The 21,593-nt window shown below is 41.5% G+C and overlaps 1 protein-coding gene across 1 annotated transcript; it reads right to left on the bottom strand.

The window, feature by feature from the left end:
• Positions 1–822: 822 nt before the first annotated feature.
• cacng8b (calcium channel, voltage-dependent, gamma subunit 8b) lies at positions 823–17,348 on the bottom strand. The gene is made up of 6 exons (XM_026372135.1): positions 17,085–17,348; positions 9,110–9,414; positions 8,232–8,456; positions 4,932–5,015; positions 3,758–3,898; positions 823–3,419 (listed from the first exon to the last, which is right to left on the bottom strand). Exons 3-6 carry the CDS (start codon positions 8,452–8,454, stop codon positions 2,620–2,622), a joined length of 1,248 nt encoding a protein of 415 aa, XP_026227920.1. The 5' UTR covers positions 8,455–8,456; positions 9,110–9,414; positions 17,085–17,348; the 3' UTR covers positions 823–2,619.
• Between the last annotated feature and the right edge of the window lie 4,245 nt (positions 17,349–21,593).

Below are 21,593 nucleotides of genomic sequence, written 5' to 3' on the forward strand. Positions count from 1 at the left end.
CCGGTGGGCTGAAGTGACCAAAGAAGACCTTGACTGTATTTTATAACTCTTTATGCAAAATCATGCATGAGTTACCAGATGGGCCCATCAGAAAAAAAAATGTACTCGGGAAGGGCAGTGGTCACAGAGAAGTACTCTGAATTAAATCTCAGTTGATTGTCTCATTACTGTATTTGGCAAATAGCACCCATCTGGCGCCATCCATATATTAGCAAATATTATGAGCTTGAGGTGTGACACAGAAAGTTGGACGTCTTTTTGGGATCACAGCACAGCAAAGATAAACCGAGAGACCCTGAACTTTATTAACTAATTAGAGAAATGTTTGTTCACTAATAGCAAACAACCTGAGTGTTAAAGGCCTGTGGAGGGAAGTAACTATCTACATTTAGATAAGTAGTAGTCCACTGAGTTTTGTCTATTTTACCCCACATATGCAGCAGCTGTACTGTAGGTAGCTATATATACAGGTTGAGAAGTACATTTTGTGACTTTAAGATTTCTTTCAGAAGACAAACAAACAAAAGAAATTACATCGACTAAGTCTTGGTCGATGGAAAGTCAAGACTTTATAAATCTGAACCTACATCTTTAAAGTGAGTACATGTCAAACTCAACATATTCACCACAGTGAAGCTTAAACATAAATCAAAAAAACTAAATCTATTAATGTTTGAATGGAGGGAGGAATATTTTTAAATACAAAAACTTGTCACAGGGGTGTTTTTAAATTGTGGTTATTGAATACAGACAATTCATAAAATACCACAGCATCTTTCTCAGCAATAAAGAAACAAAAGACAACAGTGTGATTATGTCTGTTATTGTTTTTTATAAACTTCGTGCAATACAGTGTTTAAGTTTATCACACATTTAGATAAACCATTTGTCTAGATATATCTATTCTCAACTACATACTATTAATATTGCCCACATAAATGCTATCTGTGTGCAGTTTTATCACATTTTTTCTTTTCTGTAATGAAATTAAAGAAATTAAAACATATAGAACCTGGAAGCGTCTGGTTGTTGTTGTTGTTTTTTTTTTTTTTTTCATTGTACCATGTCGCAGGCGTGTCCACGGTTTCAACTTGGATCTGCAGTCAGACGGGATACGAGGGGGCTGAGGGGGGGATACATTCGCATCAACATAAACAGAACAGGTCAGAGTTCAGTGGTCACTCAGTGGTCAGAGGGGAAGCACAGTGAGAAGAATCTTTGGGGAGGTTAAGGGGTCATCTTTGTGGTAAATCTATTATTGGTCAGGTGACAACATGAGGGGGGGGGGATACTGATCATGTGACCAAATATGGGCAGGAGAGGGGCCAACAGTGGCACGGAAGCGCGAGTGGACGAAACCACCCAACAAGAGTCCGGGGAGGGCAGCAGGAATGAAACGCTTCAGCCAAACCTTACCTGCCCAAAATGCATACCGAGGTTGAACAGTGGTCCCGAAAAACATGTCTGTATACTTTACAAATATTTGTATGCATAAATTACAATGTACAGATATCTTTTCAAAAGGTTTTATCTATTGTGTTTTTTAAGCCCCCCCAAACCCACATGTACATATTGTATTTTTTGCCACTAAAAATGATGAGTTGCATGTGTCACTTTGGGACTCTTCATAGAAAAAAATGGATTAGGTTTTTTTTTTTTCTGCTCAGGCAGCAACCTTCACCTGATTCTGTACAAATGTATTATTCTATATCTCTTTTTCTGCTTCCTCCAGTCAGAGGTTTCTGTTAATGCCCAAGAACAGACATCTTCAACACGACTATAGCTACAAGTACTACTGATAACACTGATTAGAATGGAAAGACTAACAGAGGCCCATAGAAAACTCTTTAAGACTCTTAATAATGATGAAGTTGGTAAGTTGTCTCAGTCACTCACATTATTGTTGCATTTCTTTCAGTATCATTATTGGAAGACAATTTACAGTATTCACATCTGACTTCATGTTATAAATGAAAATTATATATATGTGAGGGTTAAAAAAATAATACGGGCTCTCATTCGTCCACAAATTGTGCACACTCATTCTTGACACTTTGACACAGTTACACACCGCTCACTGACTGTCCCAGTGGCTCTGCATGGAAGAAATTCACAGTAAAAGTCATAGAGATCTAAAATTAGAGTGAAATAATAATAAAAAAAGAACATCAAAATTAAAATTGAATTCCAAACTTTACAGTAGTGTTTGCAAATACAGCTAATCTGTAATAACGCTAAGAATAATCACAACAACAATTTGACATTAATGATGATCTGGTTAAATTCGCAGTAATATTGCACAAAAAATATGTGAATCATTTTCATAATAGCCCAAGGTTAATTGCGTTTGATCATTAACAAAATAAATCATTTCTAGCACATTAAAATATCAAAATAGTTTCATTGTGAAAGTTCATTGTTGTTGTTATTATCGCTCTGTTATTACTCTTCGTCTTTTTTCTTCTCAGTGAGATTGAGGACACTAAATAACAGTGAACATGGAGGGAGAGATACAGCGTTTCGCCTGTCTGTCTAACATTTTCTGGTTGAGCCGCACTTACACGGTGCGCCTCTCTCACTACTACCCATCCTCCTTCTCTCCCTTCTTACAGCATCTCTCTACACAGGCGTTGTCTTCCTATTGAGGGTGTTTGAGTTGCTCTCCCTGTCTCCCTTCAGCCTGTCCAGAGTCCCCATCCCTCGCTCCCTGTCTACTGTGGACGAGGTGAAGGGCGGGGGGCCAGAGCCCACAGAGTTGGACATCGGTGCATTTGAGTTGGAAGAATTTGAAGGGTTGTGGGATTTGAGTGAGGGAAGTGTGCCACTCATCATCACTCCCCCTCCTCCACCCCCATCCTTTGGGAAGCAGTTGTGGAGCTGGTAGAGCGTGGCCCTGTCCACCGTTCCATACATGGGTGGTAAACCCCCCAGTTTGGGGTCACGTGATAAGGTGTAGAGGGAGATGTCGCCTCCAGCCAGGGCCGTGTGGGAGCGAGAGTGAGGGTTTGGTAAAGTGGACACTGAGATGGGGCCCTGCGAAAGCAGCGCGGAGGGGGGCAGGCCGAAGTTCTTGCCCCCACCTCCCCCTACAGGTGAGGGGTCTCGAGAGCGGGACGGGTCAGTAGAGCGGGACGAGGAGCGGGAGCGGCGACGGAAGCGGTAGCTGGGCAAACGGAGCATAGCGTGTGTGGTGCTCTTGAAAATGTCGGTGCGAGAGCGGCAGCGCAGCTCCTTGTTCTTCTCGATGTAGATGTTGACGGCCAGCACCCCCACCATCTCGGCCATGATGAAGGACAGGCCTCCAAAGTAAAAGGACCAACCATAAGAGTACTGCCACTTTTTATCTTCATCCTTCTTAGGAGAGATGTCCCCTAGTGCTGCCGAGATGTAGACAATCACACCGATGATGTTACTCAGACCTGAGGGAGCACAGGAATAAGGTATTTACAGAAGAGCTCAATAAACTTAGACTAACTTACAGTTCTGATGACTCAATTTGTTACTGTGATGATTTGTGACATTCTCAATAAAGACAACGACCAAGACATAGGGCGACAGTAGAAACCTCTATTAAAGTGTCAGAATAGTTTAAACACACTGCTCACACTTCCAAACGATGCTGAAAAACTGTTATGACAAGTAATAATCTCCAGAGCACCACTCACACGTGCAGAGAGACCTGCACTCAAACACACACACACATACGAGCACAGATACTTCTCTAAACACAGATGTACATACGTTATTATTACATTACCTGCAGCCACAAAGAGAATTCCTGCTCCCAGGATGATGTTCCTTTTACTCTTATAAAAACGACTAGCAGCGATGCAAACTCCTCCCATCAGCAGCAGGATGGCACTGAGGATAGGGAAGATGTTGGAAGCCCTGACTACCCCTAAGAAGAGGAGAGAATAATGTGAACTACAACAACTGAAAAGGGTCAGGAGTATAAATGTGTTGAAGTAACATGGGAGCTATGTGACGACATCAGAATTGCTGTAAATTAATAAACCATGTTTTTTACAAGATTAGAGTTTCACAGCAAACAATTCCAGTAAGAAATTATTCTCCTTCAGTGCCTCACGCAGTCAGAGCTGCATTACCTACTGCTAATGCAAACTAGTACTCATTCTTGCAGCAGCCAGGTCACCTCAGGAGCATTCATTAACAAAAATACACCTACAAATATTAATGCAATAATATTCTGCAACAAATCTCTGATGTGGCAACATGCTGCAACATGAAATCAGATGGCAGGTGCAATTCTTTTTGACTGATTTCTAAATGCTTATGTTTCTCTCTTTATCTCAGTGTCATATTGTTTGTTCTCTCCTTGTTATAGAATAAACTTACAACTGACAAACACAAAGCTGTTCACTACTACTACTATTACTACAAAACACAATGTGGCTGCACAATAGTAGTCAAAGGAAACTCAAAATGGTTAAAACTACTCATTAAAAATATGAATTTAATACTTAGTGAGGAAATTAATTACTCGACTAGGCACATGATTGAATCAAACCCTTCCCATGTGGCCTTCAGTGCTTTCAGGAGGTCTGCCAAAAATACACACACATACAAATGATAACACTCCTCTCTCATCTAGGACAACTAGGCCACAGGAGAGAAAATGCCACCTAAATGCCAGCAAAATGCCTCTGCAACGTTGTAAACAGAACACAAGCTTTTCTTTATGTATGGATGGGCACACATGTAGCATATCACAGAGCACAACGATATCACTGCAGGCTACTCAGAACAACTAGGGCACCCCATCTTCTGCGACTTTTGTTCGCATTGTAACGTGTTTATTTCTTGCTAAGATTATCAGAGAACGAGCAGTAAAGCAGTTTTAGTTTCGGTCTTTTTCTAATTTCTAATCTTCTTTGCTACATCCATGTCTCATAATGCTGATATTGACTTACGTAGGACGTACTCTGCCCCGTCATGGTCAAAGTCTGCATCCTCTGGGAAGTGGTTGATCTGAGAACACACTCCTCTCTTCACTCCTGAGATGTCAGAGAAGAAACAGATGTGACGAGAGAACAACAGACGACAAGAACTCATAACTGCAACATTAAGGAAGGAGAACAGCCAATATTCTCCTGATGGGAAACATCTGAGTCATATCTGGGCTAGAAAATCCTTTCCTTTGGCACACATACTTCATAAGATGATAAACGTCATCTCACTGATAAAGAGTATCACAAAGTTTAATCGATCTTCTGGGATATGCAAGTTAGTAACATCACAAACACAGACTTCACACACACACTTAAATACATACAAGTATGCAGACACACAGGAAGACAGATAACTACCCGTCTTTCATGTAGACAGACAGACGAACGGAGGGATGCACGCACGATGATGACAGCACACCACTGTTGCTGATGGACGGGTTGTGAGAGAGATGGAGTGATGGAATGAAGAGATACAGATGGAGGGAGAGACGAACAGATGTGGGATGAGCTGGTCTCTTTCTCACAGCTCTTACATTTCCACAGGTTGGTCTGAAAATAAACAGATGGAAGGACAAAAGGTTGGGACAGCAGTTGAGCTGCACTTGTCAGTGTTATCATCCTCAGACTCAACAAAGTTCAGATTCTGTGGTGAAACATGTTCAGATCTGATGCTCACAGAGCTTCAAGATTCTTTTTCTAAAGTTTGTATAAGTGTACGTTAGCATTAGGCTCTGAAATGGAATAATGCAGTGTTGGAAAAGTAATCGGATACATCCAAAAAGTACAGAGGAATCAGCTAAATTTTTTTAAAATAGTAAGGTCTCTGTAAGGTCTTAGACCTTGCACTGTAAAGTGCCTTGAGATAACTTCTGTTGTGAATTTCGCTATACAAATAAAACTGAATTGAATTGAATTGAATAAAATAGTAATAGTAAATATATTATATTACAACAATGTTAATACTGGTGCATCATCTTGTAAGCAGCATTTTGCAGCTGTTGAACAATACAAAATTACATAGGTTTGCTGAAATGTAACAGCAGAAGGAAAAACCTGCGTAAAATGGAAAGGACAGTGAATAAATGTAGTTGGATATTCGGAGGTTACCTTGGAGGATGGACCTCTATTCTCTGAATGACTTGAGTGAAAGCTCTGACATCAACTCATTACCATATTTCTAAGATAAGTGATCCTATTAGTCTCCTCAGGTTCACAATTTTATGTGCTACATGAAGAAAAATCCAGAAATTAAAAGAAAATGAATCACTGACAGTTAATTCAGTGCAACCCCACTTTCAGTAAAGCTGCAGAAGAGCTAGAGAGGAGAAAAGGATGCACCTCGATCCAAAGCATAATGTGACACCCACCCGCAGGCATAAATCTTTTAGCTAGCATGTCCTGTATTTTTACTCCAGCTACACCTCACTGCATTACTGCATGACTACTGAGCATCTATCTTGGCTCAATACTCCGCAGACATCAAGGATACTTGACCTCTATGCCATGCCAAGACACTGTCAGCTGTACTGCACCGCCATGTGAGAAAAGACTGAAAGCGAGAGAAACTAGAAAGAGGGAAAGAAGAGGAGAAATCAGCGAGAGATGAAATGTAATGTTTTGGGGAGTGAGACAGAGAGATGGCAAGTGGAGAAAGGGTTAGGCAATGGATGGAGTGGGTGGGGGTGCACTGCAGCAGAGCTGCAAGGGCTATAAAGCTTATCTCTAATTGGCTGCCTTGCTATCAGGAAGCTTGGAGATGAGGACAAATTAGCTTTGTACAATAACCAAGCCAAGGATGGGCTGGTGATGCTTTATAAGGAGAACCAAGAGGTTTTTCTCGAGGCAGTAGAGTTTCTTCCTCAGTCTGGATGTAAGCAAAGACTCAGATCTGTAATCACGACTGGAGCTGCTTCACTGTTGACTCCATATCATCCTTTACTGCTGCGTAACAGTCAGGCAGCGTAAAGTATAATGACTTAGCAACTTATATTTCAGTGTCTGATGATTGAGGGAGCCAGTTTCTGTGTCCTCCGCCACTCGGAAGTCGATGCGTGTCAGGGTAAATGTGAAGCTTTTGTTTCAGCACTTTAATTAAATTACTGCAGCCTGAGTAAAAACGGTGATTAATGCATTATTTTGACACAGGGATACATCTCTGCATCATGTAAACTTTGCAAAAGTGTTTTTCTGCCACTATTGCACATCTAACAAATGCGAGGAGCAGCGTGCATACATTGATGCTAATAATAATTACTGATATTACAGCAATTCTGCAGCTTTCTAATCAATGTTTCCTAAGGTCAAATGAAAGGCTGGCACTGCTGAAATTCAGTCTTGGAGCTCAGGCAGAGTTTATCAAAGCAAATGACTGAGACATTGTGATAACAACAAAGTCTATTTACAGAAATCTTTATGTTACAAAATGATGCAGTCAACACCAATATGTTTTTGACGATACGTGTAAAATATGATAATTAAATCCACCTGCTGTCTACACAGCAGCAGATGAAGAACTAGGCTGCTGTCATCCTTCTTTAACTCCTGTCTTCACCATCACAAATTAATCTGTGTTTTAAAGGAAAACTTAAGTAAGTCGGACCCGTAAGGCTGCTGAAGCTGGACGACAGCAAAAATATCTTGATAAGCTCAAAGTAGCCTATTACAGAAAGTGTAAAACATAACACACTAACATATTTATGTTGTTACCTCATCTTCCTTTATGGTAAATCATATTTTTCTCATCATTTTGGCCTGAGAACCTCTAAATACTAAAATACCTTGTGAACAAAACACCAAAGTTGCCAAATTAAACAGAATCCAAAAGCAGTAAGAGTGACAACATGTTAACCTCTGTGACTGGATGTGTCGTATTGATAGGCATCTTGGTAACTGTGGTTGTTTGTTTGTTTGTTTGTGTGTAAGCAGACGTGTTATGCTTATAGCAACATGATTATTTGGTTTATTTAAGCCAGATACAGAAATAACTGTACATTCAACAACTCTCTTTCTAACTCTAACTTCTAAGACTTGAAATAACTTTAGATTACAAAATATATCCACCTTTTTTTACCTCTCCTGCTCAACAAGAACATCCAGTCTGACTGGAATTTGTAGCTGCATTAAATACAATAAATGGAAAGAAGGCAGCTGCAACTGCTTGTCTTATGCAAGCCTCGCTGCAGCCTCTAATTTGACCATGATCCCACATCAGTCCAAATCTCACAAATAGACCCAAAAATCATCCCAAAGCTTCTTCTCTACCTTCCAGGCAGCATATCCTCCACAGTCCAGAATGGGTGAGTGCCCCAGGGTCCTTCTTGTCTTTATTATGGGGGTCATCCTGGGTGATGTTGGCTGTGCTGTTGCAGATGAGGGCACGGGAGTACAGCCAGTAGTCCGTCCCTATAGCCACCGTCATCAGGCCGAAGGCAGCGAATGCCCCCACGGTGGTGAGAAGGATCTGAATCCCCTTCTCACACACCATGCCTTGAACAGAGAAAGAAAAGAGGAGGAGAAAATGAGGGAGACGAGGAAATGGTTGGACATTACGGGCGCAGTGAAATGGATAACTAAGGTGCGTTTTTACAATCAGACCCAAAATGCGATGTATTAAAAAAGAGCAAATGTGCAGGTGAGATGACGATGGGCAGCGGTGAGAAGGAGGCAGTGAGACAAGACAAGGGCGAGGGGGGGGAGGCGGATATGGGAGGTGCGTAAGTGGCTTTATGATGTGTCCTTGGAGGTGAGTTGGATGACTCTGCTGACTCCGCTTAACAAGACAAAATTGATGTGAAACACAACAGATCACACCCTCTCGCAGTCTATTCCATATTCATGACCCTGACACTGTTCCCAGAATCAGTGAGGCTGGAGATGAATACGCAAACACACAAACACACACACACACACACACAAACACACACACACAAACAGACACATTAACCAGATCAAGACTTGATAACGCAGGCGATGCGAGTGCATCATTTGCATACAAACATGCACATTTGCTTTCACACAAACGTCACACTGAGCCGTGCGTGCGTGAGCTGCTATAAAGTTGCCTCAGCAGCGGAGACTGTAAAGTGCAGCTTTCTTTCCATGCTGATGAAACTGATGCTAATAGATTTGAACAGACTCACCTGACGGCGAGTTTCTATCCTTCGACTCAATTTTGAAATCTTTCTTTTCCTCGTAAGTGAAGAACTTGCTGTCCCCTCAATCCGGACAGCATCCATCGACTGTTTTCACCAGCTCCCCTCTCCTTCTTGCACTCGTTCTTTCTCTTTTATTTCCCTCTTTGTCTTTCTCTCTCTCTTTCTCGTAGTCTTTCTCACAGGAACGCTGGAGCAGGTGGAGGTTGCGGCTCGGACAGGTGTCCCAATCTCCGTCTGTTCGCTGTTAACAGGATGCTCGAACCAGAGAGTCCATTGTCACAGGTTTGCTGCTACACATGAAAAAAAGACACATTTACCATTTTGTTAACGGAGGTATTAGGCTATGATATTGCAAATGAAAACAAAAATTCAAAATAAGAGCCCAGTAAATATTACTATTTTATCACCAACATTTCTTTTGATTATTGTTGAAGCTGCACTCAGTTTTCTGTCCTTTATCTGATATGATAGTAAATCTAATATAAAATATGAAGCTGGATTTTGGCAATAAGGTTGAGTCCTTTGGGGCAGAGAAAGTCATTGATCAAGACGATAAGACCCAGAAACCGAAATACTTCACAACTTCCGGTCAAGGGTAAAAGTGAACGGCAGTGTGCAGGCAGTTGCCTTTCATAAAATTTGGCACACACGTTCATCGTTCCATGAGATCAACCTTTCATCCAGTTCAATCCAGTCATCAGGTCAAAAGTACCCTGGCTCATTATGTATTATATGTCATATTATACACGCCAGCTCCCGCTACATTGATGGTGAATTAAAAAAAAGTGTTAGCATGTAAACTCAATTATATGTTGAACATTATTCTTGCTTGAAAACATCATGTTCAAATTTTTAGGGTGAGCATCTTAGCCTCAGTAGCATGGCAGTGGTCTTGAAGTGTGAAAATTAAATGAATAAACCTGTTATACAGTCCAGATTCAGTTCATTTTATGTCAAACCCTTAATCAATGAATGTTTCATCTCGACATTTAGTAGCTACTAAACATGCTTGATTTTAGATTTGTAGAACCATGTTGTAATCATAGCAGTGTTGCAGGTTAAAGACAGAATGACTCCAGAGCAAGTTGTACTGCATCTAGCCTGAATAAGAGGAGCAAGAGGGGGAGGCTGAGAGGACCAACCCGACATTGTTACCATGGCAACATTGAATCCCAAAGTCTGGATCAGCATAGAGCGAAGGGGGGAAGGAGAGGGGCAAGCAAGAGATAGAGAGAGGAAGAGCCACAGAGAGGAAAGAGGAGAGAGGACAGAGAAGGAAAAGAAAGAGGCAGAAATGAGAGAAAAGCCTAAATGTTGACTCCAGACAGACACACAGACAAACAGACAGACACACACACAGACCAGTGAGCTAATGTGCTATCAATAGATTTGTGTGTGACCACTCTGACACACATGCATGCACGTGCAATCACAAATACACACGAGCAGTGTCTCGGTGTCTTTTTGCAACACATTAGGAAAAAGTGAGGATAAAGCACCACACACACATTAATCAAGGAACATTATGCAGCAGACATAATGCAGTGCAGTCATGTCTGTTAATATTTAATGATGCAATATGGCACCGTGATCAAAATAGGTTACATCCTGTTTGCATTGTGAGACCCAAAACAGAGCTGCCTCAGAGACTGAAGGCAAGATGGAAGGAACGACAGTGTGCTGTGTGTTTTACTGTGTAGGTGAGTGTGTGTGCACATTTCCTTTCCAGTGCATTTGAGGATGGGTCTGGTCCAATCTTACTGAATCCTTTCAAGTCTCTGCGTTCAGGCTCCTTGTTATGTAAACTGTCAATGACACCACCACGCTGCAGCTTATTTATACATTGTGGGTTCATACTTGGAAGCAAACAATTGAATGTGACTGTGAATGTGTGTGTTTCTGTGTGTTGTAGGACCTTCCAACCCCCCGATATAATGCCTCTCCCCGAGGAAAATACAGAGCCAGAAGGGATTACACTTGCAAATCTTATAGGCCTAAAAACTCCTCTAATGTGTCCGAGATCTTTGACTGCAGAATTTAATGAATGACCTTAAGAATAACCTACTAAATTACTCCCCCTAGCAAAAACTCTCCCATGTAGGAGATCATAATTGGCATTTAATTATCTGTAATTTCTATTTTCCACCAATAATTAAGAAAGAGGGAACGAGAGCAAGAGAGCGTGAAAGAACAAGAGGGCAAGAAAAAAAACTGTTTAACTAAACTGTACCGAAAGTGTTAGAGGGATTCGGAAAGTGGGGAGGGTATTGACCCTTTGTTTGGATCATGGTGGGGTACTGGTGGGGTTTAATTAGCAGCGTTTTGTTTTTTCTCATCCTTAATATCTATGTGTTTATGGTTGTTTAACCTTCCTTTATAATGTACTTAATAGTTACATCAAAAAAGCCCTTAAAGGCATGACAGCTGTTCTGTCTCTGTTATCAATGTGTGCATTGGTGGCACACATTAGGAAGGGTCCACAAGGACAATTTGTACTAATTTAATGGTGTTACATTTAACATCTCATAAAAAAAAGGATAAAGCATTTTGTGGCTCCAGAGGCAGCTGTAAAAAGTCTGATCATCATTCATCAGTTCCTTTGATGTGATTTAAAGCTGTGTCAGTTGGGTCTGAAGACGGAGATTAGAGGGGCAGACCTCTGAAGAATGCTCCTCATCTCTGCTTGAGGATACATCACATGTATGTCTTAAGAGAGCTGGACACAGCACCACCACACTGTCTTTGCTGCTGTTTTTATTTTCCCAAATGGTCACTTGTAATATTGCAACAACAGAAAAATCACATTGATCTCAATCAACAGTCTGTAAAACTGCTGACAGGACACGAGAAACCACAAACAACAGCACTTACTCCTTTTATTGTGATTTTTTAAGTTATAGTCATATTTTCCCACAGTCTAGAAAAGTGATTTTTAAATTCACGTCTTAATCATCATCACTAGAGTTTGAGATGTAGTGCCCCTTAAAACATCCATTCTATATATCTGCTGGACTAAGCCTAGTTGAAGCACAGCGCTGTCCCTTCAGTAACAATAAGCTGATAATCGTGTTGCATACTGGAGAAGGATGTCAGTGAAGATCTGTGAGCAGATAAAAACACTGCTCAAAGGCCTGTAACTGTATCCTGTGTCGTTTATGGTTCTGTCTTTTATGGTTCGGTCTTTGGAGGGAGTATACACAGTTTCTGCAAGACATGTCGACCTCTGCACAGGTACTCAGGCTGACGCTGACCACTCCACTCACAGCTACGATGAACAGCTAGTGCTAGCACTGCAACTGGTGCTGGTTTAGGTGTTCATGCACGAGTCGATATGTCTTCATTGTGCTTAGTGCTAGTGCTGCTGTATCTGCTGTGAGCAGAGTGGCTCGTGCTGGTTCAAGTCTCTGCAGACATGTTAGCTGTGGCAGCTAACCTGAGAGGGTGGACTGGACACTGTACGTCGTAGGTGCACATTGGACCATCAAGAATAATATGAGCCGTTTAAAATTGAGCATATTGTGAAATACACCAAGCTTTCCAAAGCTTACTTCCACATTGATGCTTCTATAGCCAGTTTGCAACATTCACAGGAGGCAGAGGCCAATTAGCTGCATGATCAGGATGTACAGGGCTGCAACAACAAAGACCAAGAGCTTAGGTTTGGGAGCCAGCTGCTTCAGGGACCATTACAGAACCAGGTCCTCACTTGTCAGAAAACTTCAGATGTAATCAGCTCTATCTGCATGAGTCATTCCCAGCATGACAGAATACCTTGGTTGTATAAAATATAAGTACACCCAGTGCACTTGAGCTGTGGTCCCAATAATTGCAGCCATAAATCACACAGGAGTTCTGAATTTTGTTGCAGCTGCACCATTAGCTATTCATTGCATAAATCAACTACCAAACTGCTTGTTGAATAAGTGATGACATCTGCAATAAGTTTTTTTTCTATACACATGAAAGAAATCAGTTCTGTGTGGAAATGCTGGAATATTTTTAGAGTAGACAAATGACAGAGTCACACCACAATGACTACTGCACGTCCAGAAGAAGGGATTTGTATGTCTTCCAAGAAACACAAAACCAAGACTGTAGTCAGGGAAACTGACATAAGCTGATACTAAATGCTTGACCATAAGAAAAAAAGGTGCACTAGGCCTACTTATGATGACAGCTCTAAAAATACAGGCAGCATATTTTATGAGTGCTTGATGGCAGCAGTGCACATTAAGAAAACATGCCTAAATATTCAGGGCAGTGACCAAAATGATTTCTCTCCTTAATCATGAGAAGAAACTTCACACCTGAGCGTACTGCTACTGAGACTCCACAGCTGGACACACATACATTGACGTTTATGCACGCTCATAAATCCAGGCATAAACACACACGCAGGTGCTCAGAAAAAAATCAACACACAAGCAAAACTTCAGCAGGCGAGCGCGTATGCAGCCTCAACCCCCCACAACTGTCTAAATGATGACAATAACCTCATGAAATGGATCATGTTTAAGATCCTTCAGAGCAGAGCAGAATACCCATTAAGAGTCCACCCTGATCCCCTGACTGCATGTGACCAAGTCTCTGCCTGTCTGAGCAGAACAGCCCGAAGAGGCAGTGACAGTAACACCTTGGTCTAAGAGGTTCCCAAAATAAAAGGAACTGGATGACCAGATGCTCACAGATATTCACTGAGATGCCCTCTGACAGCAGATGTAGTGGAAAGTAGCCCTTGAAATGAATGTTTTTACTCATAAATAAGTGAGTTGTTAACCTGTCATTCTGCTATATAAGTGCATCAAAAGAGAAATAAATGAATAAGGAAAACAACTGAATATTTGTAGATTTCAAAACTATGCAAAAATATAACAGCTACTTATATTTTTTTCTATTTTATTATTATTGTTGTTATTATTCTAACTGACCGAGTTATAATTGTTATTGTTGTTTTGGGTATTTGCATTATTTATGATTGTGAGTATGAAACTGAAGTAGATCAGTTAAAGTCCTGTACCTGTAACACTTTCCCAAAGGTTTAGATCTTTTGTGTATTGTTTTGCAAGCAAGTCACATAGGAGAAAATCAACTACTAGTAGTAGTATATAGATAAAATACATTTGCTTTAGTGCTGACAATAGATGAGAAGGATATTTTCACACGAAACTAAATTAGATGCCACCAGGCTGTAGCTGGATGGGGTTGGTCTTAGTGTCTTTATGGAGCCTTGTTGTCATTAACATGTGTCCAGGGAGTCACTGCATTGGTCCAAGACATACATCCAGCACAATCAGCGGTTTAACGCTCTGGTTTAAATGAACGAGATAAAACACGTCAATAAATGACCTTTACCAGTGCTGGTAGGTAGATTTGTTACCTGTGGTAGATCCAGCCCAGCTGTTTCCCTCTGCTTCTATTACGCTAAGCTACCTGGCTTCTGTCAGTCTATCTGACATAAAGAGATAAGTTTTCTCCGATAAAGTTCAACATGTTGCTGTAATGACCGATGTGTCTGCTGCCTTGTGTTGAAACACCGACAGGTCAGCGTGTAAGAAGCCCCTGACACACTAGGGCTCTCACAGTCAAAGGCTGTGCTGGCAGAGCACTCAAAACTGTGAAAACTGGGGTTAATAGATGCACGGGTCACAGCTATTGAGACGAGAGTCAATTAGAAAAGCTTTAGATAAAAGCATCTGCTCACTGGATTATAAACAACGTTGTGTACTGAATCATCTAATTTGGGGAGTATGTGGTTTGGACTCATTTCACTGTGATCACAGGCTCAGAATATGTCACTCAATAATAAGCACGTACTGATCAGTGGTATTCTGATGATTTGATTTGTCCCGAGATCATATTTAAATACCTCCGACTGTGGCTCTGGTACAATGCTCAGCTTCCTCCTGTGTCCTGTCTGATGAGAGGAAGGAGCTCAGTGAAGTCTTAGATCATCAAGAAAATTGCAGCACAGACATTGATCCTCTGAACAATAGCTACATGACAAACGTGATGATCATTGCAGAACTGCTTCTCCTCAGAGGGGGAAACAGGCCTGACTGACCAGCGACTGTAGCTATGAAATCAGAGGGAAATAGCCGGGCTACACAAGCAGAAACATTCAGAAGTCGCAGAGATTATTTTTGATTTTTCTGGACCACTCATGCATTAGATGATTACGATTTGGCCGGTGCTAAAACACAACTAGGGCCTGTGTGGGCTACACACGAGTATTGACTGCAATGAGTCACCTTACAGTGAAAACAGGAGATATTAGAGGCGACTGAGGAGTTTTGAAAGCAATCCAAAATACACAGAGATGATCACCAAGGCCACACTCACATCACACACACATCGCACACATAGTGCAGACGGAGTTCAGCACGTGGGTGGTGGAGGGGTTGATGTGGGCGTGACCAGCAGACAGCAGGGCCAACCACACCTCAATGAAGGATTTGCTGATCACTGATACAGAGGTGAGCGTCAGTGGCAGCAAAGAATTACACTTACACAGATGAGTTATCACGACACTAACTCTGATGTATGTGCCCTTTAAAGTACTAGAACTGAACTTATAAAGTAAACTGACATGACAGATATTGAACATATGGTGGTATTGTAGTTGAACAAACTAAGGTTTATTGTGTATTTACAGAGTTGGGTTCTTATTCTTATTTAGTTTAAGTATCTGTTTAGTTAAAAAAAATCTCCTTCTGATCCCATCACTTCACATATACGTGAAATAATGAGTCGAATTCAAAACATCGACAGGAAACCTGTGACACTGCTCACATCAAGTGAGAGCCGGATCATTTTTTTCCCTGCATTGAAAGAGCAGGTGCTGATGGCCACTTGTGCTGGCTTCGAGAGATGCAGCACCTAAATCAATAGCTCAGCTCAGCAGGGAAACATTTGTGCTACAATCACCAAAATTGCAAGTGACCAGAGAAACATTCAGAGTTGTACCTTCCACGGTCTGCAGCCCCAGCAATCACAGGTATAAGCCGCTGCTTTACACAGTGATTTGTAACCGCTGCAGCTCTAACAGCTTCTCCACTTCTACATATTTTGTTCCACCTTCAGCCCAGATGCGATCTGAGCTGTAGTGAAAAGTGAATGAATGATACGGTGCCAGATGTTTGGTGCCCTTTACCTCTGGATCTGTAAGGACCCAGAACACAAGGCGGCCCAGTGAAAGGAGTCGGTGCACTGAAGAGAGAATGACTCTCATAATGCCTCAAATAAGATGATGTGGCCCAGGTCCAACATGAAGCCCAGAGGCTGGCCCTGCACTGGACGAGTCCAGCAGCAGTAGCTGTTCAGACCAGTGATCAGGCTAGGGGCTACGAGGCTGAGAGCGTGCAAAGCTCAAGCATAGTGATGCCCACTGCGGTGCATTCATTAATAGAGTAAGCTACACACATCACATCACCCTGCCTGCATAGGCTCCACGGTGGAAAATGGACGCCTAGCATCAAACGGCCGGTACAGAGAAAACTCACTGGACTGGGACACATCACATGTTGAAACACACATCTACACACACAGAAATAAGTCCTGGTCGTGCCATAAGGAGACAAACATTTAAACCTATACAGCAGATATTTCAGTCCCAACACCTGCGGTGCGGATGCAAGAGGAGCTTCAAACGAGTTATTATAAGGCTTTCATTTGCATAATAGACGCTGCCGTCGCTAATTATAGGCCCGGACAAATAGGTGGGGAAATGATCCTTCAGTATGTAATGAGAGAGGTGACAGAAGTCGGAGAAGGATCAGTATCCATGTCTGTACAGTCCGTAGTCTGCGCTGTCAGTAGTGGGCAAGTTGCAGGCAACGTGAAACAAATCCGAGTGCAGCGTAAATTACAGTGGATGAACCGGGATCCATGAGGCGGAAAAGTAAAAACATCAGTGGCACGGTGCAAATGTGATCATTAAAAGGAGCTCGTAGAGAGGTCTTACCTGCCAGGTTGAGATTTGAGCGAGTCGCAGCGCGTCGCACTCCCAGAGAGAAGGAGATGGAGGGAAAAGGGAGAGAGAGAGAGAGAGAGAGAGAGAGAGAGAGAGAGGGTGGACGGTGTGTAACGAGTCTATCGAGGCAAGAAATAAAGAAATAAATACAAAGAAGGGGGGTGAGGAGAACTGGTGAAAATAGGAAGCACACAAGGGACTACAGCTTCAATTCCTGGTTCAACTGGAATCAGCCAAAAAGGGCTGCAGATGCATAAAAAGGCGAATGGGAAACACGTCACTGAGCACGGATTCGTCTCCAGTGGATGTGTCCGCTGCTTGTGTGGACTCGGGGAGAATGCGTCTCCCCCTCCCCTCCGGTTGGACGAGCGCGCTCCTGCCTGTCTGCTCCTCTGTTTCTCCCACACTGAGCCCCCGACGCAATAACTTGTCGCATCCCTCCAAAAAACTCCTCACTAATGTGGAGGATGACGGATAGACGGCAGAACCGTGTCCCAAGATGGTGAGATCCGCTAGAGATTGTTGCGCTGCGAGATCACGGCGACGGGTTAACCCCTGCTGCCCCCCCCCCCTCCCCACCGTAACACCCCCACCGCTCTCATCTCTCTCTTATTGAGGCATTTGGTCTGCATGTGCTTATTGGAGCGTGCGCCGTGCGCGCAGGGCTGTGCGTTTGTAAGTAGCATATTAGGCACGATCAGGTTTGTCTATATATATATATATATATATATATATATATATATATATGATTATTTTTATTTATTTATCTTCCTGGAGAGCGACTCGGTGGAGCGCCAGTGGGACACTTTCTCTCTGTGGTGATGATGATGTTGATGAGGGCCGCGCTGGTAGTTCTGGGAAATGCAGCATGAGCGCAGCCCTGCAGAGAGAGAGAGAGAGAGACAGAGAGAGAGAGACAGAGAGAGAGAGAGAGAGACAGAGAGAGAGAGAGAGAGAGAGAGAGAGAGAGAGAGAGACGTGTTCAATAATGGACTCTACATCTACAGGTCAACATCATCGTGTCAGTACAGATGGAAATGTAATATATTGGTGCCAATTGTCTGTAATTACTATAATAATGTAGATTTGATGATGCGATGATGGATTTCACTGTTTACTGAATTGTGTCACATAAAGACATAAAAATGGAGCCAGTGGCCGAGCTGCTGGTTTCACACAAGGATGCACAAAACTGAGCGAACAATGACCTTCAATGGCTTTAAAATGGCACTGCTGCCCAGTTCATCCCCTTCTTTCTCTCTCTCTCTGTCTGTCTGTTACACACACACACACACACACACACACACATAAACACACATAGAGAGAGAGAGAAAGAGGGAGAGCTGAAGAGAGCTAATACAGAGTGACAGGTCTTTCATGCAGTAATGGTGATGGCGAAAAGAGAAATCCACTCAACCCACACTGCCACACTGCCACACACACACACATACATATATATATATATATATATATATATATATATATATATATATATATATATATATATATATATATATATATATATATAAAGTCACACATAAACATACACACATAAACAAAAGAAAGAGAGACGGATGCAAATCCACACACAGGCCTGGCCACAGTGAAAAGCACATTATTACAGAAAAGTGGCCGCAAAACAACAACAAGTCCCAATTTAATCTCAATTGTTTACACCAGCAGTCAGGCTTCATTCATAAGGAGACACACACACACACCCACAGAGCACACTCAGTCCTGGAAGTCAGACAGCAGAGTGCTCACGCTTTTTAGTTTTATTGACCTGTGGATGTTTGATGTTTGAATGTTACTCTCCATCACACATACTAGCACATTTATCTCCATCATTTACTTCCTTAGTCCTGGATTACGTTTCTGATTTAGACAGATTCAGTTTTATAAAAGTGTTTTAATGCAGCGGTTTCTTTTATACTATCTTAGACACAGTTTCTGTTTTAGACCTACCTTTACAAGACACGGTGGCTGTTGCTCCAAATGTATTTTAAGTTCACTTAAATGTCTCCCTCCTTTATGACCTTGACCAAAAACTAGCATTTCTTTCTTACTGTACTTTGACACACGTTCAACACAGATTTGGAGATAGCATCAAGTTAATTTTTTTTTAAATTTATTTCCTTACGTGGAGATTACGGATGGATAATTGATCCTACTATTATTTTTTCTTATTTAATAATTCATTGTAATGCTTCATGCAATGCAATTGTTTAATTTCAGGCTGTTTATGATAACTGACCTTTATGTATATAGAAACACCACCAACAAACGCAGCAACACACAAGCACTTACATCCATACAACACTCTGATCAATGGTTGCCTCCAGGCTGTGGAGGCTTGCCGTGACTGAGGAGGGAGCCTGGTTAACACCCAGTGGTTCACTGCAGTACAGTGTGTATTCACTTACAACGGTCTCGTCCATCACAGAGACGAGGCAGAAAAAAACTATTCATGTGTTGTATTATTGTAAGTATCTGCTGGACTCACATCACTGCAGTTCTTATTGTTACTTAATGTAATTTACAATGATGAAAACCTAAAATTGAGATTGAATAAAAATGAATTGATACAGTAACACATAACGAGAGTGAAACTAACCCATGTTAGAAGTTTTATTAGCAGAAAGTGAGTGATGTTGATGCCTTCAAGATCGCTGGTCACATCACAATGTGTACTCCAGATTATACAGAATCAGTTCCATCAAAGCAGTGAAAAGCTGTTTGTTTTTTTTCTCATTTGTTTTTGCAAAGATGGTCAGATGAAAGAAAACTGAGCTTCATGGAGAAGCAAGCGCAGCCACACTCTTTTATATAATCATGTAGAGGCAAAGAAAGATGCTGGGGGTAGAGAGGAGTGGAAACAAAGAGGCACAGACATGTACAAGAAAAGACCTGCTGCAGTTTAAGAGGCACAGAATGATTATCAGATGGATGTAGGAACTCAAAAGTGACCCTAGTCCTGAATAAGAAGAGACAGAAGAATATATCCACAGCCGTAAAGGTAAAGATGAGCAGTGCAAAAATTAGCTAAATGGAAGATTCAGTCTGTAATAGCTACTGCTGAGGTGCCTTTGGCAAGGCACTTAACCCTCTAACAGCAGCAGTTATACTGGGCTCTTATGTGTGTGCAACTGCAGAAACCAAAGAGGAAGGTGTTAAAAAAAAAGCTCAACAAAACCATGCATGAAGGTGAAAATATGATATCTCACTTTTTATTATATATTCTTTTAATGATTTTCATCCCACACATCATCTGCAGGACATCAGTGTGTTTTCCTCCCTCCAAACAATGTCACAGTGATAATGAAAACCAGCCATTACACAATGACGCTGTGGTTTGATTCTCTTTACAGAGATACACTATATCATATCGACATATCCCTAAGCCTTATGTGACTTTAACAAACAAAATATAAATATTCTGAATTGAAATACAGCTGTTTTTGACATGCAGGTCCTTGTCTTTTTGAGATGCAGTGTTGAAGCAGCATAACCAGAACATTAAGCCTCTAGAGCAACCACACAACATAATCCTGTGTGGTTATAAACACTTCTACAACATGTGAACGTAAGCTAAAACATCCTGCAGGGTTGTTTGATAGGCTACAGCGTGCTACATCAGGGTGTCTGTTGGAAATGTTACTCCCAAAGTTCATATATGGAAAATCTCTGATTGCTGCTGCAACATGCAACAAGAAAGGAATAAGCTTTAGGAAAAATATAACAGATTATACAACAGACTATTTGAATGTGTCATGTTGAGCTGTGGGAAACCAGTTTATAGACAAATAGCAATGCATTACTTCAAGTCCTTCTATTTAGCATTTATAAGAAGCATACAAACATCTAATACATGGTTTACTGGACACTATAATGTAGTTATAAGCAGCTATAAGGTCATTAGTATTGTGTGTTAATGCACATTGTGTGTTATAACTTCTATTAGGACATGTTATTATAAATGTATATATCTCTTATAAATGCTAAATGTTGGAAGCACTGCCAACCAAAGAATAAAACTATAAAATCATCATCAGCTGCAGCCTTAAACACAATAAATGTCAGTATCACATCATAATGTACCCTGTAGAAAAATACAGCATGATGCATATCCACAAACAGCCTTTATATATGTTGGAACACAGTAGGAGCATCTATTTTGTCCATAAAATGTCAAAACCAAAGGGCCTGCATGTTACAAACAGTGATGTTTTACTTTGAGTACAAAGTGCAAATGTAATAAAAACGTTCATCATTTGAGTTTTCTAGATATATAAACGACATTAAAGCTTTAAAATACTTCTAAAAAGTCTTTAAAGCATACAGTATATCTAGATTCATGTAGTTGAAAACGGCACACTGAAATTCACCGCAACGCCGACTCACAGTGCTGCACCATCGCCTGACACTAAGGATGAGCGCATGAAAAGGTAGTGAACCAAACCAAGGACTGGTCTGGGGTCGGTGTTGAACAGCGACCAGTAG

The sequence above is a fragment of the Anabas testudineus genome, chromosome 16 (genome assembly GCF_900324465.2).
Source record: "Anabas testudineus chromosome 16, fAnaTes1.2, whole genome shotgun sequence".
In the NCBI taxonomy this organism is placed as follows: domain Eukaryota; kingdom Metazoa; phylum Chordata; class Actinopteri; order Anabantiformes; family Anabantidae; genus Anabas; species Anabas testudineus.

What these genes read in the sequence shown, in the direction of transcription:
- cacng8b (XM_026372135.1), bottom strand. Translation starts at nt 8,454, where the DNA reads ATGGTGTGTGAGAAGGGGATTCAGATCCTTCTCACCACCGTGGGGGCA. An exon ending in GAGGATATGCTGCCTGGAAG is followed by an intron (nt 5,016 to 8,231) that starts GTAGAGAAGAAG and finishes CTGACATCTCAG; the next exon opens with GAGTGAAGAGAGGAGTGTGT. An exon ending in CGGGGCAGAGTACGTCCTAC is followed by an intron (nt 3,899 to 4,931) that starts GTAAGTCAATAT and finishes TCCTCTTCTTAG; the next exon opens with GGGTAGTCAGGGCTTCCAAC.